This window comes from Coregonus lavaretus (genome assembly GCF_964263955.1).
Source record: "Coregonus lavaretus genome assembly, chromosome: 23".
In the NCBI taxonomy this organism is placed as follows: domain Eukaryota; kingdom Metazoa; phylum Chordata; class Actinopteri; order Salmoniformes; family Salmonidae; genus Coregonus; species Coregonus lavaretus.
In genome coordinates, this window is record NC_140010.1 from 40,907,016 (window position 1) to 40,925,570 (window position 18,555).

General features: G+C 47.7%; 1 protein-coding gene across 1 annotated transcript in view; it reads right to left on the reverse strand.

Annotated features, from left to right (window-relative positions):
* faim2a (Fas apoptotic inhibitory molecule 2a) overlaps nucleotides 1–18,555 on the reverse strand; it is a 56,371-nt gene that overhangs the window by 8,008 nt on the left and 29,808 nt on the right. The window contains exon 10 of the mRNA XM_084188032.1: nucleotides 11,274–11,369. Coding sequence (XP_084044158.1) covers nucleotides 11,274–11,369 — 96 coding nt within the window. The remainder of the gene's footprint in view (nucleotides 1–11,273; nucleotides 11,370–18,555) is intronic.

Genomic DNA, 18,555 nt, shown 5'->3' on the forward strand with positions numbered 1-18,555 from the left:
CAAACTCACGTCGAATTTTCACGTAAATCGTGAGTCAGTGGGAGAGCTGCGAGAAAGTTCCAGGTTTGTGAGCAGGATAGGCTGTGGCCACACAGAGACGTTTGAAAACGCATATGCATTCATCATTTTTAAACCGGCTCATCTAAGTTTTATGTGCACAAAGGCGGACATATTGTGAATTTTTTGACAGACAATGATCTCCGTTGTCCATCATCCGTCAACAGATTACATAAACCATTGGCTCTATCCGTTTTTCAGACACAAAATCTCTGTGTGGCAGTAACTTTAAGGCTAGCGTTAAGCTAGCACAATTGTCAAACGCATGCTTGTTTACAATTTCGACCTGTTAAAGCCGGTGCTATTCTGTTCTCAAACCCTAGCGCAAGGATTGGTAATTTACCTGTGTTATATGTGCTCGCTTGCGCTGAGGTGGGAGGGGTGGCAATATCTGAGGTGTGTCCTTAGTGCACCAAAGTGCCAATTTCAGGCAGCACTGGTGGGGATATTTAAGACCAACCAACAGCTGGTCTTAGTGGTAACGCGGTTGGTTATGGCATGGATGTCCGAGAGGGGGACGAGTGGAAGACAGCATTCAGCACAACCACGGGGCATTGTGAATACCTGGTGATGCCTTACAGTTTGATGAATGCTCCATCCGTCTTCCAGTCCTTTGTGAACGAGGTGTTTCGGGACATGCTTGGTTGCGGTGTAGTGGTCTACATCGATGACATTCTGGTGTATTCCAGAATGTCCCTGGTTCGCAAAGTGCTGGGCCGACTGTTGGAACATGACCTTTATGCCAAGGCAGAAAAGTGTCTGTTTTTTCCAACAGTCCGTCTCCTTCCTCGGATACCGCATTACCACCTCAGGTGTGGAGAAGGAGGGAGATCGCATTTCAGCCGTGCGTAATTGGCCGACTCCAACCACGGTAAAGGAGGTGCAGCGGTTAATTGGCTTTGCCAACTACTATCGGAGGTTTATCCAGGGCTTTGGCAAGGTCGCAGCTCCCATCACCTCTCTGTTGAAGGGTGGGCCGTCCCGGATCCGCTGGTCTGCTGAGGCTGACAGGGCCTTCAGTAACCTGAGGGTTCTGTTCACCTCGGCCCCAGTACTGGCCCATCCCGATCCATCACTACCGTTCGTAGTGGAGGTGGATGCGTCCGAGGTAGGGATAGGCGCTGTCCTATCTCAACGATCGGGCATGCCACCCAAGCTCCGCACCTGTGCCTTCTTCTCCAAGAAGCTCAACCCGGCAGAGCAGAACTACGACGTTGGTGATCGGGAGCTGTTGGCTGTTGTCCGAGCCCTGACCGTGTGGAGGCACTGGCTCGAGGGGGCGAAACACCCTTTCCTCGTCTGGACGAACCACTGTAACCTGGAGTACATCCGGGCAGCGAGGAGGTTGAACCATCGCCAGGCCAGGTGGGCCCTATTCTTCACCTGGTTTGATTTTACACTGTCTTACATCCTGGGTACGAAGAACGTGAAGGCAGACGCACTGTCACGGCTGTACGACACAGAGGAGAGAGGCCCATAGACAACACCCCCATACTCCCGGCCTCGCATTGTGGCGCCGGTAGTGTGGGCGATGGACGTGGACATAGAGCGGGCGTTACACACAGAGCCATCTCCACTTTAGTGCCCAGCTGGGCTGCAGTACGTGCCGTCTCTTGTCCGTGACCGTCTGATCTATTGGGCACACACGTCCCCCTTCTCTGGTCACCCAGGTATCGTCCATACAGTGCGCTGCCTGACCGGAAAGTACTGGTGGCCTACCTTGGCTAAGGGCGTGAGGGTGTATGTCTCCTCCTGCTCGGTGTGCGCCCAGAGTAAGGCACCTAGGCACCTCCCAGCGGGTAAGTTACAGCCCTTACCAGTTCCACAACGGCCATGGTCCCACCTGTGTATTGACTTTCTCACTGGTCTTCCCCTCTCTCAGGGTAACACCACCATCCTGGTCGTTGTGGACCGCTTTTCAAAGGCCTGCCGCCTCCTTCCTCTGCCCGGTCTCCCCACGGCCCTGCAGACTGCGGAGGCCCTGTTTACTCAAGTCTTCTGGAACTACGGAGTGCCAGAGGACATAGTGTCTGACCGGGGTCCCCAGTTTACATCCAGGGTCTGGAAGGCATTCATGGAACGTCTGGGGGTCTCGGTCAGCCTGACTTCTGGGTTTCACTCCTAGAATAATGGGCAGGTGGAACGGGTGAATCAGGATGTGGGTAGGTTCCTGCAGTCCTACTGCCAGGACCGGCCGGGGGAGTGGTCGGTGTTCTTGCCATGGGCAGAATATGCCTAGAACTCTCTCCGCCACTCCTCCACTAACCTATCGCCATTTCAATGTGTTTTAAGTTATCAGCCGGTTCTGGCACCGTGGCATCAGAGCTAGACCGAAACTCCTGTGGTGGATGACTGGTTTCGGCGCGCAGAGGAGACGTGGAATGCAGCTCACGTCCACCTCCAGGGCGCTGTGCGTCGCCAGAAGGCCAACGCTGACCGCCACTGCAGTGAGGCCCCGATCTTGGTACCGGGTGATCGAGTCTGGCTCTCGACCCAGAATATTCCCCTCCACCTGCCCTGCTGGAAGCTGAGCCCGTGGTTTGTGGAGCCGTTCAAAGTCCTGAGGAGGATAAACGAGGTTACATATAGGTTATTACTCCCTCCAGATTACCGTATTAACCCCTCTTTCCATGTGTCTCTCCTCAGGCCAGTGGTGGCTGGTCCGCTCCAGGAGTCTGAGGTGCGGGAGGTTCCTCTACCCCCTCTGGACATCGAGGGGGCCCCGGCGTACTCCGTCTGTTCCATCCTGGATTTGAGGCGTCGGGTGGGGGGCCTTCAGTACCTCGTGGACTGGGAGGGGCACGGTCCGGAGGAGCGGTGCTGTGTTCCGGTAAGGGATATCCTCGATCCCATCCTATTGCGGGATTTCCACCGTCGCCATCCAGCTCGTCCTGCTCCGCATCCTCCTGGCCGTCCCCGAGGCCGGTGTTGGCGCGGTTGGAGAACCCTACTGTAGCCTATGCTATTTAATCAACTGCATCAATCCACAATGGACTAGGAAGAGAATATTCCACGCCCCCGGCCGAATTGGAGTTGATGACAACACAAAGACCGTCAACAACCTACAGAACTTGAGACAACGGCATGCTGTATTAAGCCATGAAACGCGTTGATTGGCTAGTGAGCGGTCAAGTCCTCGTCACACGTATAATTTACCCAGCCCTTTCACGCCACCGCCAGCTATTGCGCTCATAATTCAAGCAGTAAAATTGCAAAAATATTTCTGACACACCCACCGACCTACAGTATAGCCCTACCGCCAGCGCTAAGATTTGCCATTGCATTAGGTTTGTTAAAATAGAGCCCTAGGACTTAAAGCTACAGTCTCTGATTCAAAAAACAACAAAACGGCCGCCCCACCCCTTGTTTTGGTAATTGGCTGTGGAAGGGGGCTGGAGTAATGTAACCACTCTCAAATTTATAAACTGAGCTATGGATGCAAGGACTGACTATCCATGAGATCAAAATGATAGTTTTAACCATGGTTTGAAGATACAATGTTTGTTTACAATTACATTGTGTACAAACAATGAAGTAAAACAAGCTTATATTTTGGTTTGTGATGGTGTGCATAGTTGAATTAAGCTCATCAAGCATTTATAAGGTATATTCTTCAAGAATCAATAAGTATATATCATTAATTTAAATGGATTTTACCAATCATAGATCGTAGCTTTAAAGGTCCATTGCAGCCATTTTTATCTCAATATCAAATCATTTCTGGATAACAATTAAGTACTGCGATTGTTTTCGATTAAAATGGTCAAAAAGAAACAAAATAGCTTCTTATCAAAGAGCAATCTGTCAAGCAATAATTTGGCTTATTGGTCTATTAACTCATTTGGGGTAAGTGTACCTATTACGCCCACCAAAAGTTTAGACCTTTCTAACATATATTGCTCTTATTTTTGTAAGAAAAGTGGAGATCAAATTTAAGATTAATCTCTCATGTGAAGTTTTAGAACTTGACTTGTTTATCTGAGAGTCGCTTCTACACCAAAGGTTTTTTGCAGCTTTGAAATTGGTCAGTAGTAGGAACTTAGACATAACTGTCAATAACATCTGATCGGCTTAGCATAAAACTGGTATGGGTATAACAACCACATGAACTGGTTGAAACTGTCATGAGCCTCTCACTCCACCGGGTTACCACCTTAGTTTCTTCCACTCTGCTCACCACTCTCTCTACTCAGCCTAACTAGCTCCACCTGTCCCTGCTCTGCTCTGCTCTAATTACTCTGCCAGCTGCGCTGCATTACCCACTACCTCTCCCAGTATTTAAGGCCCTGTCTTTCAGCTCTCCGGTGTCAGATCGTCTGCAAAGCTCACACCCGGAACCTGTTTGCTCGCGCTTCTGGCTCACCCTGGTTTTGTGACCCCGGACCTGCCTGATTTTTGGATACTCGTCTGCCCCAGGAGATCCAGACCTGCTTCTGCCATTACGACTCCTGACTACTCTTCATTCCCGGTAACTCTGACCAGCCTTCTGCCTTGCTACTACGTATTTTGGATTTCCCTTGAACTGTACTGCTGCCTTGTTTCATTCCGCCCTGTTGTGTCTGTGTCTCCCCCCCCCCAGGACTTCTGGACCACCCACCACCGGCTTCATAGGACGCATCGCTGCCACTGGGGGGGGCACAGACCCAGCACATTGGACGGGATCCCTGTTACCCCTGGAGCCTTCATTCACTCCCTACTTCCCTTTTCCCTTAAGTTTAATAAACTTTCTGGTGTGACGCAATTGTGGTCCTCTGGTCGTCTGTCTGAACCGTGACAGTACGATCTGACCATTATGGACTCAGCGCACACTTTCCCCGACATGGAAACCGATGAGCATGAGCAGCAGTTCCAGCAGCAGCAACAACAACTCGCCATGATCATTCAACTCCTCACCAACCTGACCCCAGCCAGTCTGCCCACCAGCCCTGCCCCCGAGTTACCTGCCCCGGTCATTGCAGCCGCTGCTCCGGAACCCAAGATTGGAAACCCCGAGCGGTTCAACGGCGATTCAACCCAGGTCCGGCCATTCCTGACTAGCTGCCGACTTCAGTTCTCCTTGCAGCCACGGACCTTCGCCACGGAGGGGGCTAAAGTTGGGTATGCCATCACTCACCTGACGGGCCGAGCTCGACTCTGGGGAACAGCAGAGTTCGAACGTCAAACCCCCGCATGTGCAACCTTCGACCTGTTTGCTGAGGAGATGCTGAAGGTGTTTGACCTGGATTCACCAACCGCAGAGGCGTCTCGTGAACTGTTCAGTATTCGACAAGGCAGACGTACAGTCGCAGACCATTCCATCGACTTCCGAACCCTGGCTAGACGAAGTTCTTGGAACACACCATCGTTGGTGGACGCGTTCTTCCATAGTTTGGCTGACTATATCAAGGACGAGTTGGTCTCCCATGAACTGCCTTCCACTCTTGATGAAGCCATCGCACTGACCGTCAGGATCGACAGAAGGATACAGACCCGTCGTCGTGAGAGGGGGCGCCAAGGTCCACCTACTACCGGCATTCGGAGAGGTCCGACTGGGCTCCTGTCATCTACTGCCACTCACCCAGGTCAGCTTGATCAGTCTGAGCCTATGGAGATTGGGCGAGCCTCTCTCACTCCTGCAGAGCGCCAGCGACGCTTCACCTCAAACCTCTGCCTCTATTGTGGAGGTGATGGACATCGTGTGGTAACCTGCCCTTTAAAGGGCCGAAGCTCACCGGGCATAGGGGGAGTCCGGTTGAGTTCAATGACCATCCAGTCCTCCGACCGCAAACCCCTGCTGCAAGTTCACCTCCGCCTCTCTGACTCAACTCACACCCTGGCTGCTCTGGTGGATTCTGGCGCCGAAGCCAACATAATGGACATCAAGCTGGCACGCCAACTGGGACTGGAGAACCTCCGTTTGACACCTCCTATTCCTGCCCGGGCACTGGACGGACACTTACTCGGATCGGTCACTCATGTCACGGCCCCGGTCTCGATGGGTCTGTCCGGAAACCATCAAGAAACTATCCAGTTTCACCTGCTCCCCTCTCCAGGCCAACCCCTTATCCTGGGTTACCCATGGCTCCGCCGGCACAACCCTCAGCTCGACTGGGTGACCGGGGTGATCAGGGAGTGGGGAGAGGACTGCCACCGAACCTGCCTGCTTGCTGCCGCACTACCCCCTCGGCCAGTACCTACTAACTCCGCTCCTGACCTCTCCAATGTCCCAGAATGCTACCATGGTCTCAGAGAGGTGTTTAACAAAGCAAGAGCCACATCTCTGCCCCCTCACCGACCGTACGACTGTGCCATCGACCTCCTCCCTGGAACAGCCCCTCCAAAGGGTCGTCTTTATTCGTTGTCTGCTCCTGAAAGAAAGTCCATGGAGGACTACATCAATGGCTCTCTGTCCGCAGGATTAATCCGTTCATCTTCATCTCCTGCTGGTGCTGGCTTCTTCTTTGTGGGGAAGAAGGACGGATCTCTTCGCCCCTGCATCGACTACAGGGGACTCAACGACATCACAGTGAAAAACCGTTACCCTCTGCCTCTGCTCACCTCTGCTTTTGAGTTGCTCCAGGGAGCCACTGTTTTTACCAAGTTGGATCTCAGAAACGCTTACCACCTAGTGCGGATCCGGGAGGGAGATGAATGGAAAACCGCATTCAATACACCAACAGGCCACTACGAGTATCTGGTTATGCCTTTTGGCCTCACCAATGCTCCTGCTGTGTTCCAGGCTCTAGTGAATGATGTACTGCGGGACATGTTAAACAAGTTTGTCTTCGTTTACCTGGATGACATCTTAATCTACTCCAGAAACCTGTCTGAACACACCCGCCATGTCCAGCAAGTCCTTCATCGTCTTCTGGAGAATTCCCTCTACGCCAAGGCAGAGAAATGTGAGTTTCACGTCAAGACAGTGGCCTTCCTGGGGTACATAGTGGCAGAGGGAAGTATCCAAATGGATCCTGCCAAAGTATCAGCAGTCACTTCATGGCCAGTTCCGGAGAACAGAAAGAAGCTGCAACAGTTTCTGGGGTTTGCTAACTTCTATAGAAAGTTTATCCGGAACTACAGTACCGTTGCTGCCCCTCTCACTGCTCTAACCAGCACCAAGCAACCCTTCACCTGGACCCCAGCAGCCGACAAAGCCTTCAGTACCCTCAAGGTGAGGTTCACCTCCGCTCCCATCCTCCAGATGCCTGATGTGGACCGGCAATTCATTGTGGAGGTGGACGCCTCGGATGTGGGAGTTGGTGCTGTGATTTCTCAGTGGGCTGCGGAGGATAGGAAGCTCCATCCCTGTGCCTTTTTCTCACGTCGGTTGTCCCCCTCTGAGTGCAATTACGACATAGGGAACCGTGAGCTGTTGGCTGTGAAGCTTGCCTTGGAGGAGTGGCGTCACTGGCTGGAGGGGTCCACCATTCCATTTCTCGTTTGGACCGATCATAAGAACTTGGAGTACATCCGCACGGCCAAACGGTTGAACTCCAGGCAGTCCCGCTGGGCCCTGTTCTTCACCAGGTTTAATTTCACTCTGTCATACCGGCCTGGATCACGCAACACCAAGCCAGACGCCCTCTCCCGTCAATTCCAGAAGGATGACACCCCCTCCAAGGACCCTGTGTCGATTCTGCCAAGTCCCTGCATCGTTGCAGCTCTGACCTGGGCTGTTGAGGAACAGGTGCTGGAGGCTCTCCGTAACCAGCCAGGTCCCAGCACTTGCCCAGCTGACCGCCTTTTTGTCCCCGAAGACCTGAGGTCCCAGGTCGTTCAGTGGGGACATGACTCCCGCCTAGCTTGTCACCCTGGCTCCACCCGCACTTACAACCTGCTCGCCCAGAGGTTCTGGTGGCCCTCTCTGAGGAAGGATGTACGGGAATTCGTCCAAGCCTGCCCCATCTGCAACCAACACAAGTCGTCCTGCCAGCCCCCAGCCGGATTGCTGCAGCCCCTGCCTGTGCCCAGACGTCCCTGGTCTCACATCGCCCTTGACTTTGTCACGGGGCTGCCCCCTTCAAGTGGCATGACCGTCATTCTCACCATAGTTGACCGTTTCAGCAAGATGGCACACTTCATTCCCCTCCCCAAGCTCCCAACCGCCAAGGAGACCGCCCAGGTGGTCCTGGAACACGTCTTCCGGATCCACGGACTGCCAAAGGATGTAGTTTCTGACCGTGGTCCACAATTCTCCTCCGCTTTTTGGAAGGAGTTCTGTCACCTGCTGGGAGCCACAGTCAGTCTGACTTCCGGATTCCATCCCCAATCCAATGGGCAGTCAGAGCGGGCTAATCAGGAGCTCGAGAAGGCACTGCGATGCATGACTTCACGCAACCCCCACTCCTGGTCGCAGCAATTGACATGGGTGGAGTACGCACACAATTCTCTGACCTGCTCTGCCATCGGTATGTCCCCTTTCCAATGTGTTTATGGATACCAGCCTCCTCTATTTGCCAGCCAGGAAGAGGAGGTTACTTGCCCATCTGCACTTGCTTTTGCCCGTCGATGTCGCCGCACCTGGTCACAAGCCCGAGCCACACTCCTCAGATCCGTTGCCAGCTACACTACCGGGGCCAACCGTCGGAGAATTCCTGCTCCCACCTACCATGTTGGTCAAAGGGTGTGGTTGTCAGCGAAGAACCTGCCACTCAGGGTGGAGTCGCAGAAGCTGGCACCTCGGTTCATTGGCCCATTCCCTATCATAAGAGTGATTAGCCCAACTGCTGTCCGGCTCCAACTGCCTAATTCCCTGAGGGTGCACCCCACTTTCCATGTGTCTAAGATTAAGCCCATCCATGAGAGTCCGCTGGTCCCTGCTGCGCCTTGTCCTCCTCCTCCACGGCTCGTCGATGGTGGTCTGGTTTACACCGTCCGCCGCCTGCTTCGGTCCAGACGGAGGGGTAGGGGTCTCCAGTACCTCATTGACTGGGAGGGCTATGGACCTGAGGAAAGGACCTGGGTGCCAGCTAGTCGGATTGTGGATAGGACTCTCATCACCGCTTTCCACCAACGGCATCCTGATCAACCTGCAATCCGTAGGGGCCGCCCCAGAGGGGTCCCTAACCGTCCTGCCCGCTCGGCTTCCTGTCCTGTGCCTGATCCTGTCTCGGGACCTGTCCCATCTCCCGACCACGGCCCTCCGGCTTCCTCCGAGGATGAGGACGTTCACTCGGACCGTTCGGAGGAGTTCTAGCCCTCCTCCGGCTCCCCTCCTCCCGCCCGGCGTGGTGTTGCTCTTGGGACTTCTGGGGCCGTCCCTTGGGGGGGGGGTTCTGTCATGAGCCTCTCACTCCACCGGGTTACCACCTTAGTTTCTTCCACTCTGCTCACCACTCTCTCTACTCAGCCTAACTAGCTCCACCTGTCCCTGCTCTGCTCTGCTCTAATTACTCTGCCAGCTGCGCTGCATTACCCACTACCTCTCCCAGTATTTAAGGCCCTGTCTTTCAGCTCTCCGGTGTCAGATCGTCTGCAAAGCTCACACCCGGAACCTGTTTGCTCGCGCTTCTGGCTCACCCTGGTTTTGTGACCCCGGACCTGCCTGATTTTTGGATACTCGTCTGCCCCAGGAGATCCAGACCTGCTTCTGCCATTACGACTCCTGACTACTCTTCATTCCCGGTAACTCTGACCAGCCTTCTGCCTTGCTACTACGTATTTTGGATTTCCCTTGAACTGTACTGCTGCCTTGTTTCATTCCGCCCTGTTGTGTCTGTGTCTCCCCCCCCCCAGGACTTCTGGACCACCCACCACCGGCTTCATAGGACGCATCGCTGCCACTGGGGGGGGCACAGACCCAGCACATTGGACGGGATCCCTGTTACCCCTGGAGCCTTCATTCACTCCCTACTTCCCTTTTCCCTTAAGTTTAATAAACTTTCTGGTGTGACGCAATTGTGGTCCTCTGGTCGTCTGTCTGAACCGTGACAGAAACATTAAATAGCAGAACTTTTTTGTTTTTTATTTGAATCCAAAGATGGAAGTGGGCTTAATGGGTACGTGGGCTGAATGTGTACGCTTACCCTACCGCATGGTGATGTCACCATTGAAGGCCAAAACTCCCTCCCACCATAACAGGCTCAAATTTCAGGTGGTCTTTTCAAACAGCTCTTACACTAAAAGATCATTATCATAGTTTTCATAATTTCACAGTATTATTCCAACCTTCAAAGTGTTTAAATATACACTGAACAAAAATATAACGCAACATGCAACAATTTAAAAGATTTTACTGAGTTAAAGTTCATATAAGGAAATCAGTCAATTGAAATAATTCATTAGGCCCTAATCTATGGATTTCACATGACTGGGAATACAGATATGCATCTGTTGGTCATAGATACCTTTTTTTTTTATGTAGGGGCGTGGATCAGAAGACCAGTCAGTATCTGGTGTGACCACCATTTGCCTCATGCAGCGCAACACATATCCTTCACATAGAGTTCATCAGGCTGTTGATTGTGGCCTGTGGAATGACGTCCCACTCCTCTTCAATGGCTGTGTGAAGTTGCTGGTGAGGAAGACTCTGGTGAGGACGACGAGCATGCAGATGAGCTTCCCTGAGACGGTTTTTGACAGTTTGTGCAGAAAGTCTTCAAATGTGCAAACCCACAGTTTCATCAGCTGTCCGGGTGGCTGGTCTCAGACGATCCCGCAGGTGAAGAAGCCGGATGTGGAGGTCCTCGGGTGACGTGGTTACACGTGGTCTGCGGATGTGCCGGTTGGACGTAATGCCAAATTCTCTAAAATGACGTTGGAGGCAGCTTATGGTAGAGAAATGAACATTACATTATTTGGCAACAGCTCTGGTGGACATTCCTGCAGTCAGCATGCCAATTGCACACTCCCTCAAAACTTGAGACATCTGTGGCATTGTGTTGTGTGACAAAACTGCACATTTTAGAGTGGCCTTTTATTGTCCCCAGCACAAGGTGCACCTGTGTAATGATCATGCTGTTTAATCAGCTTCTTGATATGCCACACCTGTCAGGTGAATGGATTAATTTGGCAAAGGAGAAATGCTCACTAACAGGGATGTAAACAAATTTGTGCACAAACTTTGAGAGAAATAAGCTTTTTATGCGTATGGAAAATTACTGGAATCTTTTATTTCAGCTCATGAAACATGGGACCAACACTTGACATGTTGCGTTTATATTTTTGTTCAATATATATAAAACACAGGAAAATTACATTTTTGACTGCACTGGGCCTTTAAGAGGTGTGTTGCTTACATATCCGAAGGGGGCGGTGAAGAGGAGCAACAGTCCAGTCACCATCAGCACCATCATGAGAGAGAAGAGAAGACCTTGACACGACGTAAAATCAACCTGGCACACAAGGGCGGTGAAAAACAATGTCAAGACAACACAGAGAAAACCAGGGCCACGTTCAGTATGCAAACATTGTTGAATGTTGCAAATAGGAATGCCATGAATAACTCAAAATTAGTTATTATTCTACATGTCAGGGAGGCCTGTTAGTGTTACATAACATGCAGTCGCTACTGAAAGTCTACACAGCCCTTGCACAGTCTTCACATTTTGATGCCTTAAAATGAACCCTTTACACTCGTGGAAATTGCATAACCATGGTAGCAATTAAAAGGGAATAATTTGGAGATTATGGGAAAATTATTAGACTAAAGGTGTGGTCCTCTGTAGCTCAGCTGGTAGAGCACGGCGCTTGTAACGCCAAGGTAGTGGGTTCGATCCCCGGGACCAACCATACACAAAAAAAAAGTCGCTTTGGATAAAAGCGTCTGCTAAATGGCATATTATATTATTATTATAAGGACACAACAGTTCACCTGACACAAGACTGAATTCAAACATTACACTGTTGGTTTTATGTGCATTTACTGTACTTTTCACCGCATTTGTTGATAACGAAATCTGAAAATACTCTGGAAACATTCAGTAACATGATAAGAATATTGTTGGAAATTTGGGGGTAGGTGCAACATTAGACAAATAAATGACAAGGGTTTGAGTGAGAGGACTAACTGGTGTCTCCAAGTGGCCACACACCTCTCCAAAGTGATTTCCATGCACTTTTATGACTCAAACAAGAGTCTTCAACTATAAGGTGCTTTTTTTTAGCTCTCCTAGATGTGTCGTTGAGGAAGTAGAGCAAGCACACTTGTAGTTGTTTTGCTTGGATCACAGCCCTGCATCCCCGCTATCACACAATTACTGTTGTTGTTTCAGAGGAAGGCCCTAAAAATTGTCAAAGACTCCAGCCACCCTAGTCATAGACTGTTCTCTCTGCTACCGCATGGCAAGCGGTACCGGAGCGCCAAGTCTAGGTCCAAGAGGCTTCTAAACAGCTTCTACCCCCAAGCCATAATAATAATATAATAATATAAGACTCCTGAACATCTAATCCAGACTCCTGAACATCTAATCCAGACTCCTGAACATCTAATCCAGACTCCTGAACATCTAATCCAGACTCCTGAACATCTAATCCATACTCCTGAACATCTAATCCAGTACCCAGACTATTTGCTGCTACTCTCTGTTTATTATCTATGCATAGTCACTTCGGGACAGGTACCCCCTGTATATAGCCTTGCTATTGTTATTTTACTGCTGCTCTTTAATTATTAGTTACTTTTATATGTATATATATATATATATATATATATATATATATATATATATATATATATATATATATATATATTACTTTTTTGGGGGTGTATTCTTTCTTAAAACTGCTTAAGGGCTTGTAAGTAAGCACTTCACTGTAAGGTCTACAACTGTTGTATTCGGCGCATGTGACAAATACATTTTCATTTGATTTGTTTACACAATCCAAAAATGGTCCATTATAAATTGCAATCTGGGTCAGGTGGGCATCATTTTAAAGCTTGTTCTATTGCTGACTAGCTAAATTATAAAATACAATCTTACAGTGTTAGGCTTTCACAAGGCAATTCAGAGAAACAGATCGTAATTTTGGTGCGCATAGAACGGAATCATGAGTGCATTCAGATGCGTGGTCCGCAGCAAATCTTCTTCACAATACAACAAAGATAGGCTCATTCTGTTCAATACAACCCTGGGTATAACGCCATGTCAACTTGTAACTGTACGTCAAACATAGTGATCATAAACGTTGACACTGTATATGACATGAGTTTTATGATAGGGAAATGTGAACTGCACATTTGGACTCACAGGTGTTTGGCTTGCTTCTATGACATCAAAGTGGTATTTATTATAATCCTCTATGTCTCATCTTTCAAAATACATTGAGTCTTCTTAATGTACTGTACAACATTTCCCTCACTCAGACAACAAAACACTTGCAAAAGTTGGCCAATTAGCGGGAGGGATGGGGGCTACTTCTTGTAGTGTGCAGTGCATAAGTTCAGAACGGACATCAGTCAAAACCCATTTAGAGCTGTGAAGTGGAGACCATGAGCTCTGACGTCATGTATAGCATGTTACTGTACAGTCACTGTGTTCCAATTTAAGCACTTATCAGTGTCCAAATCTGCCATTTTCAACCCGTACGAATGTAAAGGGTTAAATCTCAAATCTGTGAAGGGTTAAATTTCTCCTATCGATCTACACAACCTACTCCACATTTCTAAAGTGTAAGAAAAAATATACAACATTTTCCAAATTACTAAGAATTACAAACTGAGGTTATATTGATTGTGTATGTCTTCACACCCCAGTTAATACTTGGTGGAAGCACCTTTGGCAGCCATTACAGCTGTGAATAATTTTTTATATGATTCTATCAACCTTGCACAACTCTCAGTGCAACATATATCCATTGTTTTTGTCAAAATTGCTCAAGCTCAGTAAATGTGGCTTGGAATCATTGATGGACAGCAATATTCAAACCTTACATCTGATTTTTAAGCAGATTTAAGGCAGGATGGAGGCTGGACCATTCAGGAACCCCCAACACCTCTTGGAAAGCCATTCTGGTGTGACTTTGGCATTACAATTTGTGTAATTGTCCCGCAGAAAAATACAACTCTATCCCAGGGTTATGTTTTCAGAAGACTGAGGTGGGTTTTTCTCTAATCTTTTACCTGGGCTATGCTCCTTTCAGTCCCCGCTGGTGACAAGCATACCCATAACATGATGCTGCCCCCACAATACTTAAAATATAAAGGGATCAACAACATTGCTTTCACTCCACATCACTGGCATGTATGACAAAGTTAAAAGAAGTAAGCCTGTGTTAAAAAATCCATTCCAAATCATCCATTATGTTTGCAACAAGGCCTTTAAGTAATACAACATGGAAAATACATGACATTTTTGGCCTAAATTAAAAACTACAGGTTTGGGTCAAATCCAATACAAAACAACACATAGTGAAACCCTCTGTATTTTCAAGTATCGTGGTGGTAGCATCATGTTATGGGTATGCTTGTCACCTGAAGGGACTGGGGAGTTTGTCAGGATCAAAATAAATATGAAAGGAGCACACTCCAGGTAAAAAGGAAAAGCCGCCTCAGTGTTCTGAAAACCCAACCCTGGGATATATTGTTTAGCGAGACAATTACAAATATTTTTATGCCAAAGACAAACCAGAACTGCTTTCCAAGAGGTGTTGAGTGTTTCTGAGAGAGCATGACCTTCCATGCCAAGATTTACAGATCCTGTAATTGACAGCGCCCCCTTTCTAACCATCACAGAACAAACTGCTCTTCTCCACCATCCTTTTACGACTCTGAATGCCTTGCTGGTTGTCAGGAGACAGTCAGCAGACCCCTTTTACGACTCACATGTATTAAGGGGGGAAGGTCGTCAGAGACCTTGGGCGACAGAGTTGTGCTTTAACAAAGGAACTGTTATTCCCTCACTCTCCTTAACGAAGAGGGAACGGCGCCAAGAGAGCTAAAGGACAATTAAACACGTTTTCTGTTGATATTGTTAATATTACCTGTTGATATAACCTGAATATACATTGTGATACTTTTCCTCTCTTTTTCCCACATTATTAAAAGGTATAATGTGGATTTTGCTGTAACATAAAATGTCTGGGTTTCATCATGGTCATATTTGTACTCCACAGATTACATAATTCATCCAAGAGATTTTTTTTATTCAAAACATATTTTAACATTCTGTGAACACCTATGAGCAAGTCTTAGGTTTATCTCAAATGAGCATTAAATGTGTTTCGTTCCCCGGATCAACGGGGCGGTCCCAATGACATTGTCCGGCCGTTAGAGCCCGCCTTCTCTGAGTCTACCTATAAATTAGAGGACTTACTAAACAGAAATGAGATCAGATCTTCGTGAGGTGTAGGCCAAGCCTTGGAAGGTTCAATGAACCATCTCCTTAGAAACCAACATATCGCTGCAAGAAACCTATGCAACTTTGACTTGCACCATCCTACTCAAACAGAAGAATCACCTGAGAGGAACCTGCATCTCTGCTCACTCACGATGGACCGCTGAGTCTTTATCTCTCCCAAGAGGGGACCCAAAGATTCTATTGCACCCGAGTGCCTTAACAAACCTTATCTCGTTGGACTGAATGAACTGAGAGAGCGAAAGAGCCTATGCTTGAGCTCCGACAAGGGCCTTCTTCGACCGAAACTCCAACGCCAGGACCCCGAACCAACCCTTTTCCCTGTGTACCACTCCGTCATAACGGAAACTCAACTGAACCAGACGACACTCAAATTCACATAAATACCTCATTGCATTGAATTTCCCTTTTGTGTGACACTGTGTCTGTGTAAAAGTGGTGGCAGTAACTGATTATTGTAAGACTGTTAGTATTAAATAAAATAAAAATAAAAATAAAAAATGTTCATGTCAATCGACCTGTGAAGAGTCTCACCTCAATAACTGAGTTGTATCCTGTTAGCCTATACCCTGCCTTACTCTGTTAAGTACCTCATTTTCCAACTTATTTAGTCTAGTAAATACAACCTTAAAAATGAATCTGTGACCTTGAGTTCATTTACAAGTGATTGGGTCCTTAAAGTTTTCGAGCTCAACGACTTTCAGAACAGGAATATAGTAACTGACTGTTGATTAAGGATGATTCAAGGAATCTCTATATTTAAAAAAAACTGAATGGTGCCCCTCCTTTGATTAATTTGGATAGGATAACCTAATAAATTAGGTACATTAATTTTTCCAGTAATTAATCAGTAAATTATCTGGAATATCCATAGCCAAAGTCACAACACTGGTAACGAATGAGGGAACAATGAATGGCTCCAAATGCAGGCAAATCCTAGATGAGAACCTGCTTCAGAGTGCAAACAACATTTACGTTCCAACAGGACAATGACCTCAAGCATAAAGCCAAAGCAACGCTGCAATGGCTACAGAACATGAATGTGAAAGTCCTTGAGTGGCCCAGCCAAAGCCCAGACTTGAATCCCATTGAAAAATCAGTGGAAAGACTTGAAGATTGCTGTTCACAGCCACTCCCCATCTAACTAAACAGAGCTTGAGAAAATCTGCAAGGAAGAATGGGAGAAAATCCCCAAATCCAGATGTGCAAAGCTGATACAGATATACCCAAGACGACTCGAAGCTGTTATCGCAACCAAAGGTGCTTCTACAAAGTATTGACTCAAGGGTGTGAATACTTATGTAAATTACAGTGCATTCCGAAAGTATTCAGACCCATTGACTTTTTCCACATGTTGTTACGTTACAGCCCTATCCTAAAATGGGATTTAAAAAATAATAATCCCCTCATCAATCTACACACAATACCCCATAATGACAAAGCGAAAACAGGTTTTTATACATTTTTGCAAATGTATTACAAATAAAAAGTAGAAATACCTTATTTACATAAGTATTCAGACCCTTTCATATGAGACTCGAAATTCAGCTCAGGTGCATTCTGTTTCCATTGATCATCCTTGAGATGTTTCTACAACTTGATTGGAGTCCACCTGAGGTAAATTCAATTGATAGGACATGATTTGGAAAGGCACACACCTGTCTATGTAAGGTCCCACAGTTGACAGTGCATGTCAGAGCAAGAACCAAGCCATGAAGTCGAATGAATTGTCCGTAGAGCTCTGAGACAGGATTGTGTCGAGGCACAGATATGGGGAAGGTTACCAAAAAAATTCTGCAGCATTGAAGGTCCCCAAGAACACAGTGGCGCTGATTCTTAAATGGAAGAAGTTTGCAACCACCAAGACTCTTCCTAGAGCTGGCCGCTCGGCCAAACTGAGCAATCAGGGGAGAAGGGTCTTGGTCAGGGAGGTGAGTGTCACTCTGACAGAGTTCCTCTGTGGAGATGGGAGAACCTTCCAGAAGAACAACCATCTCTGCAGCACTCCACCAATCAGGCCTTTATGGTAGAGTGGCCAGACGGAAGCCACTCCTCAGTAAAAGGCACATGACAGCCCGCTTGGAGTTTGCCAAAAGGCACCTAAAGGACTCTCAGACCATGAGAAACAAGATTCTCTGGTCTGATGAAACCAAGATTGAACTCTTTGGCCTGAATGCCAAGTGTCACGTCTGAAGGAAACCTGGTACCATTCCTACGGTGAAGCATGGTGGTGGCAGCATCATGCTGTGGGGATGTTTTTCAGCGGGAGGGACTGGGAGTGTGTTGTAGGTGTGGAGTAGGTTGTGTAGATCTTGGGTAAACATGCAATTGAATCCTTTTTAGATAAAGTTTGAAGGCAGCAAAATGTAAAGACTGTGCAAGGGGTGTGTAGACTCACTAGGCACTGTATTTCTATCTGAACCTTCTACAACCTTCTGCCCTGCTGAACGTGCCACATGACGTCAAATCAACCTAGCTAAATGTGACCAACCGACTCAATTCGGTTTTATTTAGCAACATGTAAAATTGTGTTTTTTACATTGGATAAAAGTAGAGACTGAGCTAGAAAATGGTATATCATACACTACAGTTGAGGAACAATGGGAAAATAATTCTGCTTTGAAAGTTGATAAACTTGTAACCTCACTTTTGAGAAAATGGCCTTTGAATGTTTTGGTACACCTACTGGAGAGCTCTTCTTTGTCTACACCCATTCAGCATTGTTCACACCCTCTTAAGCTTTAGCCCCACCCATCTCTTTAAGGGTTGATCCGAGCGTTCTATCTAAACAACAGCAGTCAAGCACCCAAGCTAACTGGCTAACGTTGGCTAGCTTGCTAGCTACTTCCAGACACAAATGAGAGCACAGCTCACTCTGACCATTTTACTCACCCTAGCAGAGCTGGTTAGGCTGTTTTTATGTTATCTAGAGCGTTGGTGACTGCAACTGTGCTGCTGGCAACAATTTAATTACACTTTTTTGCCAACGTTTACTGACACCGGCCATATTCAACGGGTGTTGAGGATTCGTAAATTCATCAGTTATTCTGCCCTCTGGCACACAGACGAGAGTGCTCTGAAATCGGAGTAGATAGCCACAGCGAATTTACCAGCAACGTCTATCAACAATATTCTATTGAAATGGTTACTTGCATAGTGGAGTCTTTTGTTAAGACATGTAGCCAGCTAGCTAAACAATGAACCATAATCCCAACTCATGACGTTA